Source organism: Miniopterus schreibersii (genome assembly GCF_964146895.1).
Source record: "Miniopterus schreibersii genome assembly, chromosome: 19".
In the NCBI taxonomy this organism is placed as follows: Eukaryota; Metazoa; Chordata; class Mammalia; order Chiroptera; family Miniopteridae; genus Miniopterus; species Miniopterus schreibersii.
The window spans coordinates 10,778,749-10,803,165 of NC_138119.1; the positions used below are offsets into that span (position 1 = coordinate 10,778,749).

The following is a 24,417-nucleotide window of genomic DNA, read 5'->3' on the forward strand; positions in this document are numbered from 1 at the left end:
TCTATTTTTAGAGGGTCTATGTATAATTTTCTGAACAAATTTTTTACTGAAGGAGAAAGAAACCTGGGGGTGAGTAGCAGTGTCACGAAGAGAAAAAGGAGATCTAGAGAGGATGGGATACATATTTGTCTTCCTGTCTTGCCCTGGGGACTGCAAAGCTCAGAGTCCAAGGCACTGCGTCCATGAGAGACACCAGGCGGTGGTGCTCAGGCAGAGGTACCTAGGGTTCTTCTGAGAAATAGTGTCCTAGTAGGAGACAGAGCCATTTGTCCCCTCCCGCGCCCACCATGTAAGTAACTAGCACATACTCGATTTCCAGGGTCTCCAGGCAACATAGCAATGGGCAGTAGTGAAAAGAATATTGGGACACAAGCAGGCGAGAAAGAGGCTAGGACAGGATGGTGAGTAGATTCTTTGTTTTATTGTCTGTGGTTTGGGGAACCCAGGGCAGATAATAAATTTGGCATAAGAGGTCATCAGAGAGATTTTGGGGAGAGGACTCAGCTTCTGAATCCCAGGGCAGACTCTCTAGGTCTGAGATCAATCCCTTCACAGGGACATCTCAGCCACTCAGGGTAGCTCTGATAGGAGGCGGAGAAAGGATCTGGCCGCTTGTCTCCAAATCAGCTCTTCTTGGCTCAGGGTCCACTTCAGCAGCAGCCTCCAGAGGACTGACCACTGCCCCCTCCGCAGCAGCTGGAGCCCCCTCCAAAGCTGGAGCCCCCACCGCAGCAGCTGGAGCCCCCTCCAAAGCTGGAGCCCCCACCGCAGCAGCTGGAGCCCCCTCCACTGGAGCCCCCTCCGCAGCAGCTGGAGCCCCCCGAGGGCTGGGGGCAGCAGTCAGAGCTTCTGTGTCTGAACAGGTGAGACCTGTGGCGTCTGTGGTGGCTCAGGCAGCAGCCACCACCCCCGGAGCTGCAGCAGCCCCCACCCCCGGAGCTGCAGCAGCCCCCACCCCCGGAGCTACAGCAGCCCCCAGAGCTGGGGGCACAGCAGGAAGAGACTGGAGGGCACTTGGGGGGACACTTTGGGGGGCATTTGGGGGCAGGGCAGCACTTGGGAGGGCACTTGGGGCAGCACTTGGGAGGGGCCTGGCACTGCTGGCTCTGCTGGCAGGACATCTCGTTGGGCGGGTGGGCAGGCGGGTGGGCGTCAGGAGCTGAGGGAGAGTCAGACAGCAAGTCAGCCCTACACACAGATCTCCCTTACTGTCTTCTTACCATCATTTTTTTCTCTACAGTTCTGAAACCTGTTCAAGGTAAGTCATAGAAAAATTTGAGCCTAAGGAGCTTTTTCTGATACAGACCTTCTTTTAACAAAGCAAGACATAGAGAGAACAAATGTTTGACAAGCTTGCCCAAAGCCAGTGTCCTTTAAGTGAAGGCAAAATTGGCATTTACAAAGTCGGCCTCAAGTCCACTCTGTGCACCACTCAGAATTCTGAAAATGTCCAACCTAGGAGTCAGTTTACAGCTGCAGAGCTCTTTGTTAAGGAAGAAATAAGAATTCCCTTTTGCAGAAACTTCCCATAAAGCTTTTCAACACATACATATGTATTATTATCATGTCACATATTATGTTGAAATATGCTTATCCCGTATAACTATATATGTGTGTGTATATATGTATATGTATAAGTATATTTGGGTTAAACAGCTCATATGATGACCCTTTGCAAATCCAATATATTTAGCATATATATGATTTTAAATGGAGGAGTGAGACAAGCTGGGATGTGAACCTAGGTTTGCTTGGCTCGTGAACCGAGGCTGAGTTATACACTGTCTATAATACACACACTCCTCCGTCTTTCACCTTAGCACCACGAACTTCAACTTGCTAGTCACTATTTAACTTTGGGGCTTCTGATTCAGATGCCCAGGCAGCTCTTCTCACCAGCTGGAGGACCCTGGTGAGGCCCATAGATCTCTGGGTTTGTCAAGCCCCAAATACACTTCAGCTCTGGTCCCAAGGTTTGAGAATCGCTGTGACCCCAGCACAGGTTTTGGGGAAGGGACACAGTTGATTTCTCCCAGGTAAACTCTTTCTTCTCAAAGGATGAATTGTTTTAACTTGCTTAAAACTGAGAAACTTAAAAAGATGCAGAGCTTATTTAACTATAGCGCAGGCACATAGATCATTCAGGTGCTTCCAATCTCTTGCCTCATAGTTCATCTTGTTTCATCAGAATTTCTAGGCTTTTGTTCCCTCCCCAGCTCTCCACACCGTCCTCCACTCCCAAGACTGCCCACCTGCCCTCCTGCTCAGGTGAGAGTCCCTCTGTGGAAGGCCCTGCTCTGCCCCCACTGGGCACTTACCGGGTATACAGGCAGCACAGGGTTCGTCAGGAGCGAGTGGATGGAGGTGCTCTGGCCCCCAGGCCCTTTAAGTCTGGCCTTGGGCTCTGCCTCAGCAGGTGAGACAGGGCCTGGGCATGAAAGGACCGCCTCCTGTCACCCACATGGTCCTGTGACAGATGATGACTGTCAGCTACTCCCCTGGCTCCCTCCCTGGGGCTCAGGGCAACTGCTGCTGGACTAGGAATAGGCCTGTTTAGAGATGGGGTGAAGGAGAATTCTTACCATCATCTGCCGCCTTATTATTATCGGCAGTTCCCTAAACCTTCCTCTTCCTCCTGCAATGGTAATTCATTAGCTCCAACCCTCCTTGTTTAAACAAAGAAATACAGATGCTTCCAAGCTTTTTCACATATGTTCTAGTCAGTTTACTGTTATGATTCAGTGTATCTGTGTAATTTTGTGTGTATTTGTTTCTTTCTTAAAAATACATTACACACTTATTTCAATTTCCTTAATCTAAACTTGGATTTGTCAATCACTATTTTTTTCAATTACAGTTGACATTCAATATTACTTTATATTAGTTTCAGGTGTGTGGCATAGTGGTTAGACATTTATATAATTTACTAAGGGTAAGTCTAGTACCCACCTGGCACTATACATAGTTATTATAATATTATTGACTATATTCCTTGTGCTGTACTTTATATCCCCATGCTGATTTGTAACTACCAACTGTACTTCTTACTCCTTTCACTTTTTTCATGCAGTCCCTCACCACCCCTCCTCTCTGAGCTGGGGAGCCTTCCTACCTCTGGAAATTTTTGGAATAACTTGAGAAAATAGATGTTCATTCTTCTTTGCATGTTTGGTAAGATTCACCTGTGAAGCCATCTGGTCCAGGACTTTAGTTTGTTGGGAGATTTTGGATTACTGATTCGATTTTGTTAGTAGTTATCAGTCTGTTCAGATTTTCTGTTTTTCCTTGACTCAGTCTTAGAAGATTGTGTTTCTAGAAAATTATCCATTTCTTCCAAATTATCCAATTTGCTGGCCAATAAATTGTTCATAGTATTTTCTTATAATCTTTTGTATTTCTGTGGAATCACTTGTCACTTCTCTTTCATTTCTGATTTTAATTATTTGGGCCCTCTATCTCTTTTCCTTGATGAGTCTGGTTAAAGGTTTATCAATTTTGTTTATTTTTTCAAAGAAGCAGCTCTTGGCTTCATTGATCTTTTGTGTTTTTAGACTCTATTTTGCCTATTTCTGTTCTGATATTTATTAGTTCCTTCCTTCTTCTCACTTTGGTTGGTCTTTGTTGTTTTTTCCTAGTTCCTAAGGTGTAAGTTTACATTGTTTACTTGAGATTTTTCTTATTTTTTTAGGTAGGCTTGTATTGCTATGAATTTCCCTCCTAGGACTGCTTTCACTGAATCCCATAGATTTGGGGTTGTTGCATTTCTATTTTCATCTGTCCCAAGGTATCTTTTTATTTCTTCCTTGATCTCATGGTTAGCCCATTTATTTTTTTAGTAACATGTTATTTAGCCTCCATGTGTTTGTGTGGCTTTCAGTTTTTTTCTTGATTTCTAGTTTTATATCATTGTGGTTGGAGAAGATGCTTATGTGATTTAATCTTTTTAAACTTACTGAGACTTGTTTTGTGGCCTAACATGTGGACTGTCCTGGAAAATATTTTGTGTGTGCTTGAAAAGAATGTATATTCAGCTGCTTTGGAGTAAAATGCTTAAAAAATATCAATTAAATCTATGCAGTCTAATATGTCATTTAAGGATATTGTTTCCTTGTTGATTTTCTGTCTGGAAGGTCTATGCATTGATGTCAATGGAGTATTAAAGTCCACTACTATGACTGGATTACTGTGGATCTCTCCCTTTATGGTAAGAGAAAAAATAATAATAATTTGCTTTAAATATTTAAGTTCTCCTATGTTGGGTGCAAAAATGTCTACAAGGGTTATATACTCTTTTTGGAGTGATCCCTTTATGGTTATGTAATGTTCTTCTTTGTCTCTTATTATAAGCTTTGTTTTAAAGTCTATTTTGTCAGGCATAAGTATTGCTATTACAGCTTTTTTTTGTTTGTTTTCATTTATTTCAGTCTGTGTGTGTCTTTCGATTTGAAATGGGTCTCTTGTAGATAGCTTATGTATGGGTCTTGTTTTCTTATCCATTCTGCCTCCCTATGTCTTTTGGTTGAAGCACTCAACACATTTACATTTAATGTGATTATTGATAAGTATGTAGTCATTGCCATTTTATTATTCATATCTATGTTCTTTTTTTCTTATTTTCTTCTTCCTAAAGAAGTCCCTTTATATTTCTTGTAATACTGATCTGGTGGGGATGAATTTCATTAGCTTTTTATTGTCTGGGATGTGTGTGTTTGTTTCTAAGTGTGGTGCATGCATTTAGTGTGTGTTGTGTGGAGCTCACATTCCAAAATAGACTTACCTCTTAAAGTCAACTCAAGTTTGGAAAAATTACTTAGAAGTTAAGTTTGTGACTCTGGAACCAGACATCCCAGGCATAGAGGTTCTAGCTCTGAAACTTACTATTTACATAACTTAGGGGAAATTGTTTAACATCTTTGCCTCCGTTTCCTCATTTGTGAGATGGTGATTTTAATAACATCTACTTCATGAATTTGTTAGGAGTATTAACTACAATAATACACATTAAGCTCATAGAACTTTGCCTCTCACATTTTATGCACACCAAAAGCTATCGTCATCATCATCATATTTGTTAATCACCTTCTGGATGCATGCTGTGGCAATCAACAGATACTTTTTGTCATGCATGAAGCTAGCATTAAACAGAACTTTAGAATTTACAAATAGTTTTCCATACAACTTAGGCCATCAGCATAAGACATAGAGTATGCAGACATTCATGGTTAGGATACATAATCCGGCAGAGGTCTGGCCCTATGTCTCATGAACATGACTCCTATCTTTCTGTCTCAGGCTCTTACAAAAGGTTTAGTTATAAGGGAGTGGCAAAGATATCAATTCCCTGGCTCACATAGGTAAGTCTTACTCAGCAGCAGAGCACTGGTTCTTAAGATAACTGGCCTGAGGAATCATATGGTCCATGACTCTATTGATCTGGTACCCAAATCATCAATCAATGATTTAAATCTGGGTGATAAGTTGGCAGCACGTTTGAAACCTCAAGGGACTGGTCTGCTTGCTTTGACTGTGTGAAGGCAATAACTGGAGTTCAGTTCAATGAGAAAAATTTTATTAGGTCAAATGATAGGCTTATCAGGGATAGGTAGGAAGTAAACACGACTGAGATCTAGAGCAGAAGTACAAGGCAAATCTAAAGTCATGCAATCTGTCCCTCACTGGAAAATTATAGAAAGAACTCTGATCATTTCTTTTCCAATTTATTTTGACTCTGTCTATCTATAGTCTGGTTACTGTTTAACACTTTTTAATTAATTTTTTATTGTTCACAATATTACAGATGTCCCCTATTTTAAATTCTTTTGAAATCACCCTGAGCTTTATACTAAGTACTATTTTACTTTTACGCTCCAGAACCAGTACCAAGTATGTTCATGGATTTTTTTTTCACCCATCACACTCTTTTTCTGTAATCTACATCATTAAACAATAGTCTTAAAGTAGAGGAAAAAACAGCAAAAGATATGAAACATTGATTCCTAGGAGAGAAAACCTAAATAACCAATAAGTTCATGAAAAACGTTTTCAACAATGCAAGGAATCAGAGAAAGACAAGAAAAAGCCATACTAGAGAATAAGTTCACATTCATCACATTAGCAAGAATTAAAAATCCTGACCGTGTTTATAATTAACACCAATGTTGAGTCACAAAAATCCCCATTCTCTCTGGTGGCGATTATTCTGTCCCGCTAGGTGAGTCCCTGGTTTGGGGCCTGCAGAGACATAGGACCCGACTCCTGCCTCAGGAAACAGGATGGAAGTTAGACCAACTTTGCCACCTAAGCAAAGGTTTCTAGCTCTTCCGTAAATGTGGGTGAAATGAGGTACGAATGCTTCCTGTGGCCAGACATGGATCACCTTGGAGAGAAAACTGGTCTCGAGCCACTTTGTCCCTTGTCTAAGAGAAGACTGTAGAAGCACGCCTGACCTTAGAGTGACCTGCCATGGGCAAGGCAGCACCCATGTCATAGATGTCAAAGGGAAGACACTGAAATGCCCACGAGAGGAGTCATCAGAAACTTGATTCTGCCACCTAGTTTCATCCAATATCCATAGAAAATTGTGTCCACATGTGAGACTGTGCTCCGTTTCCCTAATGTCCATGCCAGGGTCAGAAAATACATTTAGAAAACTGGAAGAAAGACATCAGGCAGGAAACGAGATAGAAGGACCAGGCTCTCTTCTCCTGCTGTGATTGGCCAGCCTACAGGACTGCAATATGCCATTAAACAAGGGTGGCATCAGAACTGTTTCTCAGACTGAATATTCTAATTTCTGAACTGAGACCAGATTTGTGATTTAAAATGGCAAATAACTTTCTATTACTTGGAAAGGGCCATGAAGTCACTAGGTCTCCCCAAGTCTTCATCTAGGAATCAGAAGACCATCCTATTGAGTAAAATTTTAAGAACAGTAGCCATATAATAAAAAGTCATGTTTTTATTATACCCTACCCTTGTTCACTGTGCTGGTTACAGACGGATTATTTAACGTCTGCCTCCCTAAGGAAACACTTAGATGCTAGGTAAGGCTTCACAGAAGGATGAGATTGGAGACGGGCCTTCAGGGAGGGATAGAATCACAAAATGCCCAGGTGAAGGAGAGGTAATTGAAGCGAACATCAGATAGAGGAAAGAGCAAGTAGTGGGGCTAATAACAGCGGTAGTGGTAACAGTGCTTATGAAATAGTAGTAGAAGACACCCTTTATTGAGGACTTAAAGTATTCTGGATACTGAGCTACGGATAGTAACTTCTACTGCTTCCCACATAAAAAGGAGCCAGGATGCGCAAGTCTCAGTTATACCTAGGTAAGTGTGGCAGGGGACATGGGGTCCCATGAGGCGGTACAAATGGTGAACCTTAGAAATTAAGTTGGGAACACTTTCTGCCTCATCTTAAATGTAGTACTTAAGAAGCATGCGCATTAGGCAGTGGAGAGCCACTGATTTTCAGAAGTGGAGTGACCAAGTTCATCCATATGACATAGGGAATGTGTTTGGGGGGAAAAAGTGTAGAGAATTGATCAGAGCTGGAAAAGAAAGAAATGGGCAAGATTTTCAGGGAGCTTACTTAGTACAAGAGCAAGTTTTACACCCAAAGGTGCCTGGAACTAAACTGATTGCAGAGGTGGTGGGAAGGAAATAGGTATTTTCAAATATTTTTTATTTGTTTTATTTTATTCATTTTTTTCCCTTTTTCTCCCCTCGTGTGTGTGTGGGGGGGATGTTTTGATGGGGGTGGGTCAGCAGTTACAGGATGAATACACAGAGGGAGGGGAACCTGGAGGACAGGGCTAGGCCCTGAATGTGACCAGAAACCCAGGAATTCATATTTATTAAAAAACACTGAGGCTTGTACAGCAATGCTTGGCCCAATGACACAGGACAAAACAGAGTTGAGAGTATTTGTCTCTTTCACACACTCACTCCCATTCACCCCAGTTTAGGCCAGAACGACCCTCTGCCTCTGAGGTCCCAGGCCACCGCCTGCAGAGGACAGGGTAGGAGAATGACAAGCCAAGAAGAAAACCATCCTTCAGAACAAATTGCTGAGCAGATGCCTTGTTTTATTGTTTTACATCAGCCAGACAGCACCCCGCAAGAAGACAGGATATGAACTGGCTCCAGGGCTTTGACATGGGGATGTGAGGGCAGCCACAGACATGGGGCCCACAACGGGCAGATGGGGGTGCGGGACAGGAGTGGAGTTTCTGGAGCTCAAGGAGAATCTTGTTTTCACCAGTTCAGTGTGCTCTGGGACCTCGCAGACCCTGAGGTTGGCCAAGGCGGGGGACGATGACATCCTTGACAGTTCGTTGCCCCGAATTCTGCTCTTGTTGGCTCAGGGTCCACTTCAGCAGCAGCCTCCAGAGGACTGACCGCTGCTCCCTCCACAGCAGCTGGAGCCCCCACCGCAGCAGCTGGAGCCCCCTCCACTGGAGCCCCCACAGCAGCTGGAGCCCCCCGAGGGCTGGGGGCAGCAGTCAGAGCTTCTGTGTCTGAGGCAGTGAGACCTGTGGCGTCTGTGGTGGCTCAGGCAGCAGCCACCACCCCCGGAGCTGCAGCAGCCCCCAGAGCTGACACTGCAGCAGGAAGAGACTGGAGGGCACTTGGGGGGACACTTTGGGGGGCATTTGGGGGCGGGACAGCACTTGGGAGGGCACTTGGGACAGCACTTGGGAGGGGCCTGGCACTGCTGGCTCTGCTGGCAGGACATCTCGGTAGGTGGGCAGGTGGGTGGGCGTCAGGAGCTGAGGGAGAGTCAGACAGCAAGTCAGCCCCCCTGCCCCTTCCCGCCCTTTCAACATTTCTCTCAGTTACATTTAAATACCCTGTTTAGGATCAGGCCGGGAAGACAGATCCCTTCCACTTTGTCATTTCTAGTACCCACAGTATCTCCTCTGCACCTCAGCTCACCCCTTTGCAGTAGGATGGGATCATCAGTTTTACCAGTTGGAAAACTGAGACCAAATGATGTTAACAAAGTGAAAAACAACTTTTTTCACTTCTGCCATCAGATCCTGAAATTGTCTATAGAGACTGATTTAGAACTGAAATGTTTCCTTCATGAAAAACAATGTCCCGTGACAATAACACTAAATAGTTTCCTATTTTAGACCCATGCCAGGTCAGAATAGAAACCGATCCTGGCGATTTCCTGGCTGGCTCCCTCTATTCAACAGGAAGCTGATAGGACCCCTGGACTCACAGCCTGGCTCAGCTCCTCTCAGAAATGCCACCACTTCACTAACAGCTGGGCTAACAGCTGGGCTAGAGATTATTCCACTTCTTGTGTTTCTTTCAACTCCGGAGTTTTAAATGCACCCCAGGCCCCGTCCTATGCGTCCTATACCTCCCCCAGAATGCCTCTGATCTGCTCCTTCTTTTGAGAATTGCTGTCCCCAAATCATACCTTGCAGAGGATACAGTGGTATCTTAAAGGTAAACTCTTTTCTGAAACCTCTCTGAGACTCAGAGCAGTCAGGAGTCTCCTTCCCCCCTCCTGGGAGTCTCACCCAGCCAGGGGCAGGGTGGCCCCCCAGAGCTACCCCGCCTGTGCTAGAACCTATAGCTCTTGCACTCTCCTGCCTGCTCCTGGCTCCATCTTTCCGGGCCTGGCCTCTCTCTAATAACATAAACCCCAGCACCCCAGGCCCCACCCTGCCCTCCTGCTCTGGCCTGAGCCTCCCACTGTGGAAGGCCCTGCTCCGTTCCCAGTGGACACTTACCGGGTACAGGATTCGTCAGGAGCAAGTGGATGGAGGTGCTCTGGTCCCAAGGCCCTTTTATGCTGGCCTTGGGCTCTGCCCCAGCATGTGAGACAGGGCCTGGGCATGAGAGGACCTCTTCCTGCCACCCACAGATTCCTATGACAGGTGACAACTGGCAGGTCCTCCACTGCCTCCCTCCATGAGACTCAGGACATTCCGGCCATCAATGCCTCATCCTTCTGATAGCTGCCTGGCCCACCCCCTTCTTGGACTTTGGCTCCCAAGCCCTCCCGTCCTATTGCCCCGTGATCTGCTTTAAACTTAGACTCACAGAAGCTTCTAAATGCCTTGCTTGTGTCCCAGCCACCCTGGCAGATCCTGTGTGTGTGTGTGTGTGTGTGCGTGTGTGTGTGTCTGTGTGTGAGTCTGTACCATCACAGTTAAAGGGCTGGTTTCGGAGTAAGATACATCTGGGACAGAATCTAGGTCCTGCTACTTATTAGCTGTGTGACCTGGTGAAATTCACCTCACTTTTCTCATTCACAGTTTCCTCAACTGAAAAAATGATAAAAATGACTCAAAGGTGCCTTGAGGGTCAACAGAATCATGGAAGGAAAATGTCCTGAAAAGGACCTGTAACACAGTGGGCCCTCATAAGAGAACTATCCATCTGTCCTAAAAAGGGGATGCATTTTTTAATTCACGGCCATTTTCCAGGAGAGGTGCATCTGAGCTACAAACAGCCATTTTTTCAACTGAGTTCGTATGTTTTCATATAGTAATATCCCTGTAGAGGAACCAGAGAGAATCAGCATTGTCTTGCACAGTGGAATGAGAATTTGTTTCCCAAGACTCTTACAGAGGAGAAGAGGGTGAGGCCGTGAATGGGGAAGCAGAAAGGAGGAGATACAGTGAGAGGGTCAGGCCTGGGGCACATGTGGGGAGGACCCTGTGGCAATGACCCCCCACCCCGAGTGGAGGAGGCAGGAAGACCTTTCAGAACAGGAGGGCTTGGGAATCGGCAGGAATCTCTAGTGTTACTGCTTTGTTCCTACATGGACACAGGGATACTGAAGATTAAGATAAAGACTAATGTTTATTTGGTATGTAGGAGGCACTTCTTCCATGTCTAGAGGGCAGTGTTACAGAACAGACTAACCCAATTACTTAGATGAAGGCAAATTAGACCTAAGGGTAATTATGGGAAGAAAGTCTTCCCTCCAGAAGTGTCCAGAATAATTTTAGAGAGTCTGGAATCAGATATGGATTGACTCAGTGATATCTCTATCTAGGTCATAATAGACAACGAGAACCAGTATCTTGTGAGTATCTTTGCATGTGCATGTGTGTTTTTTAGGCTGATTATATTTGACAGATTGTGAATGTGCATAAATGCATATAAACATAGAGATACAGAGATACAAATACAGACACAGATGCACAGATATAGAAAACACTTTTTTATTATTCTCAACATCAGATATCTCAAGGCGTGTGTCCTTCCCTTAAATTCCACTGCCTCCCATCTGTGTATTTTCTCTTTGATTCGAAACTCCCCTGGGATCCAAAAGTTTTCTCTCTCCACCATCCCCTACTCCAGAAGTCATTAACCCTGACCTTTAAGGAAGCCCCACCCAGGGCTTCACAGTACCTTCAGGGTCAAGGCCAGCCAGCATTTGGGATTGATTTTCAAAGTTCTGTGCGATATGACCCTGCACAATCTCTGTTTGTTTCCCCAAAAGAACTGGCTCATTAGCTGCAATGTGAACCTGTCTCTCTCTATCCTACTCCTATGCTTTATTCCATATTTCCTTTCTGAGACAATTCAAGTCCCTCTTGATCCGCTACCCTTTATGTGACATATCTTACAAATGAGATTTAATAAACCCTTTAACAGCACAACTCCTGCCCTATTCTTATTCCCCATCATCAGCTAGCACAAGGCTATGAACATATGGGTGGTTAATAGATTTTTTTAAATCCTTTCACTACATCAACACTGACTTTACAGTTTACAAATAGCTATTCGTTATGACCTATGTCATCCTCATCAGGGAACCATGCTCTGAGACAGGCACAGAGAGGTGTGACGGCCACGTCACCCTGCAGAGATAGGTCTGCCATTCTCCCACCAGGGCATGGCATTTGCCCGGGTTGTTCCAATGGGCTTAGTTATGCAGGCGTGGCCGGGATCATCATGCCTTGGCTCGCGCAGGAGCCCAGCTTCTGATTCCTAGAATCATGGGGTGAAGAGGTCATCTGGTCCATTCCTCTGCCTGGAGGCAGAGCAGCACCCGAACTATCAATCTGCTTGGATGTAGGTGATGAATCAGCAGTGTGGCTATACCCATAGCATTTGGACTGAGGCCCATGCATTTTAATTTAAAATAGATGTTGGACTGACCCTTTGGCCTGGACATTAGTTGTTAATGGCTTTGAAACCATTTAAGAAACATTTTTGACTAGCAAAGGCCTTCTAAGGTCTCCTATTCATCCAAGGGGTCTATCTCTACACCATCACACTCTCATCTTAGGAGACTGGGGTGGGAGGAAGTGCTGAGATGTTATGGGAAATAATTCAGACTGAATCGATTTTCCTCTGTGTGTTTCCATTTTCCCTCCTTCTGAGCTGCAAATGAACACTTTCACAAATTTTAATTTTTTCCCTCCCTGCAAATCTTTTAATTATAAAATATGAAAAATTAAATGAAAATACAAATGATTGTTGCTTAATTATTAGGTAGGGGAAGGTATTTTAAGAATGGCACAAATCCCACCATATATAAAACAATGAATTGATAAATTAAACTACATAAGAATTAAATTTTATATAATATAAAGTATCACATGTAAGGCAAAAGATAAATCAACTAGAGAAAAAAACAAACACATGCCCATTAAGGAATTACTATTTCTAATACATAAAGCTATCTTACAAATCCAAAAATAAATGAACATACAAAAACATAATGGAAAAAGGACACAGATCTCTCTCTGTCTTTCTCTCTGTCATGCGCACACATTCACACATTGTGTTAGTCAGAGTTTTTCAGAGAAACAGAACCAATAAGACGTATGCCAATATAGACAGGGGTTTATCTTAAGGAATTGGCTCACACAGTTGTGAGAGTGGCAAGTTCAAAATCCGCAGAGCAAGCTGTCGGGCTGGAGACTCCAGGGAGAGTTGATGTTACAGACCAGGCAGTCTGGGGGCTGAATTCCTTCTTCTTTGGGAACCTTAATCTTCACTTAAAGTTTTCAACTGATTGTATGCATTCCACCCACATTTGGAAGGTGTTTGCTTTGCTCAAAGTCTACTGACTTAAATGTTAATTATATTTGAAAATATATTTTCACAGCAAAATGTAGACTGGTGTTTAACATAAGATCTGGGTAACATGGCCTAGCCAAGTTAACCCATGAAATTAACCATCACAGTTCACCTCCTGTCAATTTGATACCCATATCCCTTTAAATCATATTTAATCTCCAAATAAAAACTGATAAGGTCACACTTCCAGCCAACATGATAAAATTATCCTGAGTCTAACTGAAAATACACTACCTTTTCCCCAGAACAGGATGTAAAGACCTTGAGTGATGTTTACTCTTCTTGACACCCTGTAACTTAAATACTGTAATATAAAGTTGAACAATACTTAAATACACCGGTCAATGCAGCTTGTGTTGTATGGTAAGGAAATAGGAATGGAAAAGAAACAAAGATACTTGAGATACCAATACACACATATTCATAATAAAACAAGAAGGAGATACTCATATTAATTACAGTCCAGGTTGTGGTTCTTCTTACCTGGTGAGTGACCCAACATTCATTTCTGAACATTCTAGACCATTAGTATTGAATTTGAGCTGTAGTTTTCCATTGGTTTTAATCACAAGTTGTGGTAGTACTAAGAGACCCTAAGGGATCTCCTGTATTCCAGACATAGTCTTCCTTACCCACATTGTGAAATAGCAGTCCAATTTCCCCTTGGTCATCAAGACCAATTACTCCATCCAGCCCAGTAACTTCCTTCTTTGCCTCTTCATTCAGGCAAAGTGGCCTGTTGAGGAGGCCAAAGTGGCCTGGTGACAGTCTTAATGTCCAGTTCAATTGAATTGTGTCTCCTGGGGGAAGCGTTCCTCCCTTTGGAACTAAGATCTTAAGACTAGCAGAGCATGAAGTCACAGGGACAGGAAGCAAACATTTTACTGGTAGATCACTAGGGGTAACAGTGACCTATCTATCCTGGCTATAGAAGAAACAGAACCATATATTGGATGCTGGTGTAGGATATATACTGCCTTCAGGAGAGCCTTGCCCTAGCCCTGCAAGGTATTACCACCTAGCTGGAGCTGTAACTAGGCCTTCAAAATACCATTCCACTATTTTATCAAGTTAGCTGCCTGAAGATGATGGGGAACATGGTAAGAACAATGAATGCCATGAGCATGGCCCATTGCCACACTTTATTTTTTTAGTAAGGGTATTTCAGAGAAACTGAATATCTATCTATCTATCTGGAATTGGCTCATAAAATTAAGAAGCCTGAGCAGTGCCATGATCTGCTGTCTGTAACTTGGAGACCCAGGAAATCTGGTGGTATAATTCAATCCAAATCTGAAGGCCTGAGAACCAGAAGAGCCAATGGTGTAGATTCTAGTTTATGTCTGAAGGTCTGTGAAGCAGGAGAACCAAGGGCAGGAGCAGATCAGTGTTCCAGCTCAAATAATCAAGTAGGAAGTCAAAGGGGGCAAATTCCTCTTTCCTCTGCCTTTTGTTCTATTCAGGCCTCAACAGGCTGGACGATGCCCACCCACACTGAGAAGGGCCATCTACTTTCCTGACTCCACCTATTCAAATACTAACCTCATCTGGAAACATCCTACCATATATACTCAGAAATAATGTTTCATCTGGGCACCCCGTGGCCAGTAAAGTTGACACATAAAATTAACCATCACAGAAACAATGCTGTAAGGAATAGTATATGATAGATAAGGCACCTGTAAGTCCATAGATGAAAGCTTAGCTAGAAGAAGCCTGCTTGCAAAGAAGGTAAATCCATGTGAAAAGTCTCTATCCCAGTAAAAACAAAACACTGCCCCTTCCATGGCGGAAGTGGTCTAATATAGTCAACCTAACACCAGGTAGTTGACTGATCACCTTGGGTAATTGTGCCTCACTGAGGACTCAGTGTTGGTCTTTACTGCTGGTATATTGAACACTAGCTTTTGCTGCCGACAGGTCAGCCTTGATGAGTGGAACTCCATGTTGCTGAGCTTAGGAAATACCTCCATCCCTGTCACCATGGCCACTTTGACCACGAGCTCATTGGGCAATGATAGGAGTGGCTGGTGAAAGAGGCTGTCTGGTACCCACAGATTAGGTCATCCTATAGGTTACTGGATCAAGTCATCACTTGATTATTAAAGTCTTCTACTGAGATCACTGTTTGGTAAACAGTCACATGAGACAACATTTTTTCTTTACCATTTTTGTGCATTTGAGAGGTCTATCCACATATCTCTTCCCCAGACCTCCCAATTCTGTGACAGCAGATCTCAATGTCATTTCTGACCTGCAGAGGAAAACAATCACAGAGCTCTCCAAGGATTCAGGGGTACCCCTTACAAATACATTTCTCACGGTCATGGTGAGAGGTGAGTCCTCTGGACCTTTTCAAGGCCAGATGAGCAAATCTTAAATGATAACTCCACCCAAACATTTCAAGCCTTTGGGTCTCTTCCTCCAGTATACCAAGGCGGTTCTGGCCCATCATCTTCATTTCGTGTTGGTAATCCTTGGTCCATGTTTCAGCCGACCAACTGAATAGAGCCCTCCCTAAGCCCAAAGCTGTAACATTAAGTTTAGAATATCTGCTTAGTGGACCTATCTCAATGAATTTGGTCTCATCCAACTTTGTCTCTTCTCCACAATTAAACCACACATGCACTATCCATTCCACACGTATTCCCTGGGTTCTTGTCTGTATAAATTAGAAAAAAATCATGTGGTTCTTCTGGAGTATAATGCACCTGTTCATGGATTACACTTTGCACCTCACCTTTTGAAACACGCTGAGATTGCATGCAGTTATATGTCTAGAAGCAAAGAGAAATGGTGGGGTGTGTCCTGAAGAGAACCAGCTGAGTCATGCAAGGCAAATATTTCAGGAAAGGCAGTTACAGTTTCCTCCGGCAATGCAGGGTTAATCTCCTCAAATGGGGGTGAAAAGACTGCTCATACGGGCAAAAATTTAGAAATTTAACACCCTAGTTTTGTCAAGATCTTCCCATTCTAATTTCCAGAATCCCAGGAACAGGACAACTAGACACCATATGAAGCTCGAAGTTGGGCTATAAGGGCACAGCACCACTTCTGTGGGGTCCTGCTCACATTCATAACCTAATCCAGGCAAGAGAAACATCAGACAAACCCAAATCTGATATCTTACAAAAATAAACAACTCTTAAAAAGTGTTGAGCTCATGAAAACAAAAACAAAACAAAAGCCTGGAGGACTGTCACAGATAGGAGGAGACTAATGATTCATGGCAACTACATGCTCTGTGGGCTCCTGGACTGCATTCTGAACCAACGAGAATGTGTTTTGCTATAAAGGACATCTTGTGGCACGAGTGGCACTCTGAACCCGGTCCGTAGATACTCAGGCCCCAGGGAAGCAGGAGTGGAGGGCAGAGCAGGAGAAAGATGACGCAGAAATAACCATCAGGCAGGAAAAGAGCAAATGCAGAATCCACCCTTTATTGTTTCACATCAGGCTGGCATGTGCGCTCGCACAGGCTGTGGAGGGCACAGGTCGGAGCTTTGGGGTTCCCAGGGCAGCCACATGTGTGGGCATACGGGGAAAGAAGTCAGGGAACGGGTTTGGGGGAGAGGTTTGGGCTCCTGGACATCAGGGCACAGGGATCCTCTGCACCGGATTCAGAGGCCTCACCAGGCCTCTCAGCAACAGGGCGGGCCCAGCAGGAGGTGCAGGAGCAGGAGGAAGCAAGTGGCCATTTGCTGCCACCAAGTCAGCTCTTCTTGGCTCAGGGTCCACTTCAGCAGCAGCCTCCAGAGGACTGACCACTGCCCCCTCCGCAGCAGCTGGAGCCCCCTCCAAAGCTGGAGCCCCCACCGCAGCAGCTGGAGCCCCCTCCAAAGCTGGAGCCCCCACCGCAGCAGCTGGAGCCCCCTCCACTGGAGCCCCCTCCGCAGCAGCTGGAGCCCCCCGAGGGCTGGGGGCAGCAGTCAGATCTTCTGTGTCTGAACAGGTGAGGCCTGTGGCGTCTGTGGTGGCTCAGGCAGCAGCCACCACCCCCGGAGCTGCAGCAGCCCCCACCCCCGGAGCTGCAGCAGCCCCCAGAGCTGGGGGCACAGCAGGAAGAGACTGGAGGGCACTTGGGGGGACACTTTGGGGGGCATTTGGGGGCAGGGCAGCACTTGGGAGGGCACTTGGGGCAGCACTTGGGAGGGGCCTGGCACTGCTGGCTCTGCTGGCAGGACATCTCGTTGGGCGGGTGGGCAGGCGGGTGGGCGTCAGGAGCTGAGGGAGAGTCAGACAGCAAGTCAGCCCCAGGGCACAGGCCACCCCATCCCTTCCTGTCCCTTCTTGTTCTCTCAGCATCATTTCTAACCCCTTTACTTTGAACTGGTTAAATGGCGTCTTTGATAATTAAACTCTGAAAGGCCTGCTATTTCTAATAGATAGGCAAACACTCTCAGAGTTCCTCCTTTGAGTCTCCCAACTTCCATTAAGGTAGGCAGGCATTAATATGTCTTTACAAAGGAGGAATCTGATAGAAAAATCACTAAGAACAATCTGCCGTAATTAAACATCTAGTGAGTGAAGAAGGTAACTTTTCATCATTGCAACCAGAAGCCTGAAGCTCTGCAGCTAAGGAAACAATTCAGAGTGTAAACATTATCTTGACAAAAGGAAATTAATGGTTGTATCTTCCTAGATGGTTTTTATTCTGTAAAGACTTAGACATTTACAGGTTGCAGGTTGTAAATGGTCTGTGAGGCCAGCTGGTTATCACTGAAAAAGCTAAAGAGCAGTATTTTTGAGCCCGCAGGGGACTTGCGCTCAGACACCCTGGCTCCGCCTGATGCTCCAAAATTCGCAGCACACAGAGGCCTTGTGCAAATACTCGGCACAGTGACTCTCACCCTAATGTGCCTGGCTTCTCAAACAGAATCTCAACTCCATTCAGATCCACAGATACGTGTATGGGCTTTATAAATCCCAAAGGATCCTCTTCTGAGCTCTCTCTCTATTGGCTGAGAACTACCATCTCCAGCATTTTTGGAAGGAGGGTTATGATCTTGCTCTCAAAGGCAAAGGCTCCTCATGAACGCTGCTCTACCAGAGCCTCATGGTCAAGGCTTCAAGTCATCTGACCTGAGAGCACAGCCAACTAGAACTCAATTTGGCCCAGCAGAAGGACACAGACATCCACTTCTCCCTCATGGTCCCCGCTGGTCCACTCCCACCATGCTCGCCCTCCCTCAGTCCTCCTCAGGCCTCTCTCCCTCTGTCTGCATGGCCTCCAGCACCCCCAGACTCTGCCCCACCTGCCCGCCTGCTCCAGTGAGCAAGCCTCTGTCGAAGGCCCTGCTCCAGTCCCAGTGGACACTTACCGGGTGTACAAGCAGCACAGGATCTCTCACCACCTCAGGAGGGAGTGAATGAAGGTGCTCTGGTCCTGAGGCCCTTTTATCTTGGCCTTGGGCTCAGCCCTAGCAAGTGAGACAGGGCCTGAGCATGAGAGGACTGCCTCCTGCCACCCACATCGGTTCTGTCACCTGTGAGTGGATGATGACTGGCAGTTTCTGCCCTGCCTCCCTCTAGGGGGCCTGGAACAGTTGCTTCTGGACTACATATGACCCAGCAATTCCACTTCTGGAATTTTAATAAAGCCAAAATACTAATTCAAAAAGATATATGCACCCCATGTTCACTGCAGCAGTATTTACAATAGCCATGATATGGAAGCAACCTAAGTGTCTGTCGAAGGACAAATGGATAAATAAGATGTGGTACAGCCCTATCGGGTTTGGCTTAGTGGTTAGAGTGTCCGCCTGCAGACTGAAGGGTCCCAGGTTCAATTCTGGCCAAGGGCACTTACCTCAGTTGCAGATTCAATCCCCAGCCCTGGTTGGGATTGGGATGAGTGTGGGAAGCAACTAATCAACATGTTGCTCTCACATCAATGTTTCTCTCCCTCTCTCCCTCTCTCCCTCTCTCCGCCCCCATCTTCCCCCCCCCCTTCCATTCTCTGAAAACCAAATGGAAAAAGTATTCTCAGGCGAGGATTACGAAAAAGAAGACATAGTACATATAGAGAATGGAATATTACTCAGCCATAAAAAAAGAATGAAATCTTGCCCTTTGAGACAACGTGAATGGACCTCGAAGCTATTATGCTAAGTGAAATAAGTTAGACATAAAAAGACAAATACCACCCAGTCAGCCATGGCTCAGCAGTTGAGCATTGACCTAGGATCCAGGAGATCGCAGTTCGATTCCAGGTCAGGACACATACCCGGGTTGTGGGCTCGATCCCCAGTCGGGCGTGTGCAAGGGGCAGCCGATCAATGACAACTCGCTCATCACTGATATTTCAACTCTGTCTCTCTCTCCCTCTCCTTTCTTTTCTCTGAAATCAATAAAGATATATTAAAAAAAAGAAAGACAAATACCATATGAAAAGTCATCCTCCTTTTATATGTAGTTCTTTTATTATTTATGTGTACACAAACATGAAGCAATAAAATTTAAAATTTAGTGATCATTTGTATTTCTTTCTAAGCTATTTGTCCATAAACCTTGCCCATTAGTTTGTAAATAGTTTTATTTATTTTCCATAAAATTATAAGAACTTACTGTTTATTATAAATTTTAATTCTATTACTGACTTGTGTGTTTTATTTTTCCTCAGCTTATTTCTTTTAATTTTTTATGATGCTTTCTACCATAAATATATTTTTCCTTTATGGTCAAACTGATCAATATTTTTTGCCATGCTTAAAATATTTCACCCAACTAATTTTAAAGAAATAATTATATATATATGCTAGTAATTTTGGAGTGTTAATTTATTGTTGCTACTGTACATAGAGGCTTGTAAATAGTGCTGGCTCTGGGACACAGTCAAAAGTCTCTGCATCTGAGGTAATGCTCACCAGGTCTCAACTTTTTTCCCTCCTATGTCTTGAGATTATGAGATCCTGGTGACATAGGAAACACACTCTTCAGAAATTCAGTCCTTTGCTAGTGCACATTGTTTAAGTGGTACCCAAGCCATGGAGCTCTAACATCAATCCTCAGGATGTTACATCATGCTGCTAGGTTATCACCTCAACTCAAGTCAAATTAATTGACGACCCTAGATCATGCCTTTTGTGGTGACAGAGGCATAGGCAGAATAGTGTCTAAGTCTCATCATCTTTGGAATGGTTGAGCTGGGCTCCTGAATCAGAGCTACCTGTGTGAGCAAAGTAATCAATATTTGACTACACTCATAAATACCCAGGCAGTTCAGTGGCAGAGTTTTGCAGGGTGATAAGGCTAGTGCATTGTAATGTAAATATCTCAGAATAAGAATTCTGATGATGATGGCTTAAGTCATAATCAAAGTAAAGTTAATGCTAATATTAATGAACGATTTTAAAATTGATTATCCATTAAATGAAGAGCCCTGTATTGGGAGCTGCTGATGGATACAGATCTATAAGACCCAAGCAAGGTATTCAAGAAGAGTTTATTATAAGTGTATTTGAGGCAAAAGACTCATAAAAGATATTACAACAAGTTATATTTGAATAGCACTGTTTTAGATGTGCATAGATCATGGAATAAAGCAGGGAATTTTGACAGGTAGGAGCAAATTCAAAGTAGAGAACATAGATCATTTAAGTTAGGAAAGAACATTCATAAAGGGAGGTAGCAAGGCCTAAACTGGAGATGTAGCAAAGAGTCATATTGCATTGGCCTCAAACATCACTCAGTAGAGATTGGAACTTATCCTGGACCCACTGGGGACCCCAAGATGAAGCTTCCTTAATGATCTGGAGCAATTATTCCTGAGGATGAGGGATGGAATCCAATGAGAAATAGAACTCAATGAGGAACTGAAACCCAGTGTAAACAGAACAAAAGGGAAATAAGGTAAACGAGAGGCAGAGAAATTTAGGGAAAACTGGATACTAGGTTATATTAAACACTGAGAGAAATATGTTAAGATGTGTGTATATTTAGTGTCTCACATGTTCTCTGTAATCTCTGAGTAGAAGTATACACAAGTACACTCACACATATCTCAACTGCATACTAGTAGAGTTCATACTGCACAGTGACCTAGATATTATGAAATCAACATCCATTTAGGCTCTAGAGAATTCCAGAGTTCTTTCCCAAGCCTCGAGGCAAGTAGACTCTCTTCCAATGATAATTCTCCTTCACCTGATAGTTCAGTTTAGTTGTTTAATAATCTTGCAATACATACATGCAGCTCTGTTACCTATCAGCCCAAATGCAAACTCTGGCCCTTTCCCTTAATCTCCTAAAATAGAAAATCCCAACATTCCTTTCAAGAAAAGCCCATGTTTCTACAGTTGACTGAGTTGAGAGGCCTATAAAACAGACAAAAAAATCACATAAAGTATTAGATACCAGAGCTCATACACATCCTCTGGCCTCCACTACGCAGGGGCCCTCTGTTCCTCAGCTGCCCTGCCTCGAGCAGTGCCCCGGGACAGAATCACCATCCCTCACTACCTGCCTTCCTTGCCATCTGTGGACTCACCCTAGCCCTTCAGTACGGCCCCTGGAAAACCTGAATTCTCACTCTATTTAGCACATGAAGTCATATTTCACTCTCTCCTCAATAAAACGTCTTTCCTGATTCACATTTTCTTATTAAAACCTAGCTTAAACAAGAAGGTCTTGATTTTCTAACCAGATCCACTCTTCTTAGAAAACAGCTATAAACTTTTTTTTTAAATGAATGAGTTGGCTTTTTTTTTTTTTTTTTAGAGAACATAGCATGTTATAACTTTCTACCAGAGATTTTCTTTCTGCTAGTTCACCGACTCTCACACGCCCCTAAAGGGTTATTTTTATATTATCTCTTCGATAGAGCAACAGAACTAAGGACAAGAAGGTTGAGGGAGTTTTCACAAGATCATACAGCGGAGAGGTGGCAGAGCAAGGGTTCTCTCTTAGGTTGGACTCCTTAACCGGGGTCTTCATGGCTATAATACACATACATAGGCACACACATGTACATGCACATGCTCACGCACTTACATATGAGACAATAAAGAATTGGGGGATTCGATGAAATTTGGCTTAAGCCTGATTGTCCAGAGCCATTGAATTAAGGTTGGGGAGGCAGGAAAGGAGAGGTTGGGAACTCAAGCTCTAAAACTAAGCAAGGCAATAACCTCGAGGGAGAGTGAGGTAGGGGACATATGTAGTCCAGAAGCAACTGTTCCAGGCCCCCTAAAGGGAAGCAGGGCAGAAATGCCAGTCATCATCCACTCACAGGTGACAGAACCGATGTGGGTGGCAGGAGGCAGTCCTCTCATGCTCAGGCCCTGTCTCACTTGCTAGGGCTGAGCCCAAGGCCAAGATAAAAGGGCCTCAGGACCAGAGCACCTTCATTCACTCCCTCCTGAGGTGGTGAGAGATCCTGTGCTGCTTGTACACCCGGTAAGTGTCCACTGGGACTGGAGCAGGGCCTTCGACAGAGGCTTGCTCACTGGAGCAGGCGGGCAGGTGGGGCAGAGTCTGGGGGTGCTGGAGGCCATGCAGACAGAGGGAGAGAGGCCTGAGGAGGACTGAGGGAGGGCGAGCATGGTGGGAGTGGACCAGCGGGGACCATGAGGGAGAAGTGGATGTCTGTGTCCTTCTGCTGGGCCAAATTGAGTTCTAGTTGGCTGTGCTCTCAGGTCAGATGACTTGAAGCCTTGACCATGAGGCTCTGGTAGAGCAGCGTTCATGAGGAGCCTTTGCCTTTGAGAGCAAGATCATAACCCTCCTTCCAAAAATGCTGGAGATGGTAGTTCTCAGCCAATAGAGAGAGAGCTCAGAAGAGGATCCTTTGGGATTTATAAAGCCCATACACGTATCTGTGGATCTGAATGGAGTTGAGATTCTGTTTGAGAAGCCAGGCACATTAGGGTGAGAGTCACTGTGCCGAGTATTTGCACAAGGCCTCTGTGTGCTGCGAATTTTGGAGCATCAGGCGGAGCCAGGGTGTCTGAGCGCAAGTCCCCTGCGGGCTCAAAAATACTGCTCTTTAGCTTTTTCAGTGATAACCAGCTGGCCTCACAGACCATTTACAACCTGCAACCTGTAAATGTCTAAGTCTTTACAGAATAAAAACCATCTAGGAAGATACAACCATTAATTTCCTTTTGTCAAGATAATGTTTACACTCTGAATTGTTTCCTTAGCTGCAGAGCTTCAGGCTTCTGGTTGCAATGATGAAAAGTTACCTTCTTCACTCACTAGATGTTTAATTACGGCAGATTGTTCTTAGTGATTTTTCTATCAGATTCCTCCTTTGTAAAGACATATTAATGCCTGCCTACCTTAATGGAAGTTGGGAGACTCAAAGGAGGAACTCTGAGAGTGTTTGCCTATCTATTAGAAATAGCAGGCCTTTCAGAGTTTAATTATCAAAGACGCCATTTAACCAGTTCAAAGTAAAGGGGTTAGAAATGATGCTGAGAGAACAAGAAGGGACAGGAAGGGATGGGGTGGCCTGTGCCCTGGGGCTGACTTGCTGTCTGACTCTCCCTCAGCTCCTGACGCCCACCCGCCTGCCCACCCGCCCAACGAGATGTCCTGCCAGCAGAGCCAGCAGTGCCAGGCCCCTCCCAAGTGCTGCCCCAAGTGCCCTCCCAAGTGCTGCCCTGCCCCCAAATGCCCCCCAAAGTGTCCCCCCAAGTGCCCTCCAGTCTCTTCCTGCTGTGCCCCCAGCTCTGGGGGCTGCTGTAGCTCCGGGGGTGGGGGCTGCTGCAGCTCCGGGGGTGGTGGCTGCTGCAGCTCCGGGGGTGGTGGCTGCTGCCTGAGCCACCACAGACGCCACAGGCCTCACCTGTTCAGACACAGAAGATCTGACTGCTGCCCCCAGCCCTCGGGGGGCTCCAGCTGCTGCGGAGGGGGCTCCAGTGGAGGGGGCTCCAGCTGCTGCGGTGGGGGCTCCAGCTTTGGAGGGGGCTCCAGCTGCTGCGGTGGGGGCTCCAGCTTTGGAGGGGGCTCCAGCTGCTGCGGAGGGGGCAGTGGTCAGTCCTCTGGAGGCTGCTGCTGAAGTGGATCCTGAGCCAAGAAGAGCTGACTTGGTGGCAGCAAATGGCCACTTGCTTCCTCCTGCTCCTGCACCTCCTGCTGGGCCCGCCCTGTTGCTGAGAGGCCTGGTGAGGCCTCTGAATCCGGTGCAGAGGATCCCTGTGCCCTGATGTCCAGGAGCCCAAACCTCTCCCCCAAACCCGTTCCCTGACTTCTTTCCCCGTATGCCCACACATGTGGCTGCCCTGGGAACCCCAAAGCTCCGACCTGTGCCCTCCACAGCCTGTGCGAGCGCACATGCCAGCCTGATGTGAAACAATAAAGGGTGGATTCTGCATTTGCTCTTTTCCTGCCTGATGGTTATTTCTGCGTCATCT

The 24,417-nt window shown here is 45.3% G+C and overlaps 1 protein-coding gene and 2 pseudogenes across 3 annotated transcripts; 1 reads left to right on the forward strand and 2 right to left on the reverse strand.

The window, feature by feature from the left end:
* Nucleotides 1-650: 650 nt before the first annotated feature.
* On the reverse strand, nt 651-17,246 carry LOC308549335 (annotated as a pseudogene). Its single transcript has 2 exons — nt 16,829-17,246; nt 651-827 (listed from the first exon to the last, which is right to left on the reverse strand). The product of its transcript is annotated as an uncharacterized misc_RNA (transcript).
* LOC308549564 (uncharacterized protein) lies at nt 8,373-8,735 on the reverse strand (the record flags this gene model as incomplete). The annotated part of the gene is made up of 1 exon (XM_081122345.1): nt 8,373-8,735. One exon carries the CDS (start codon nt 8,733-8,735, stop codon nt 8,373-8,375), a length of 363 nt encoding a protein of 120 aa, XP_080978471.1.
* A 6,345-nt stretch (nt 17,247-23,591) lies between the features above and the next one.
* Nucleotides 23,592-24,062, forward strand: LOC308549336 (late cornified envelope protein 1E pseudogene; annotated as a pseudogene). The gene has a single exon. The product of its transcript is annotated as a late cornified envelope protein 1E pseudogene (transcript).
* The last annotated feature ends 355 nt before the right edge of the window (nt 24,063-24,417 follow it).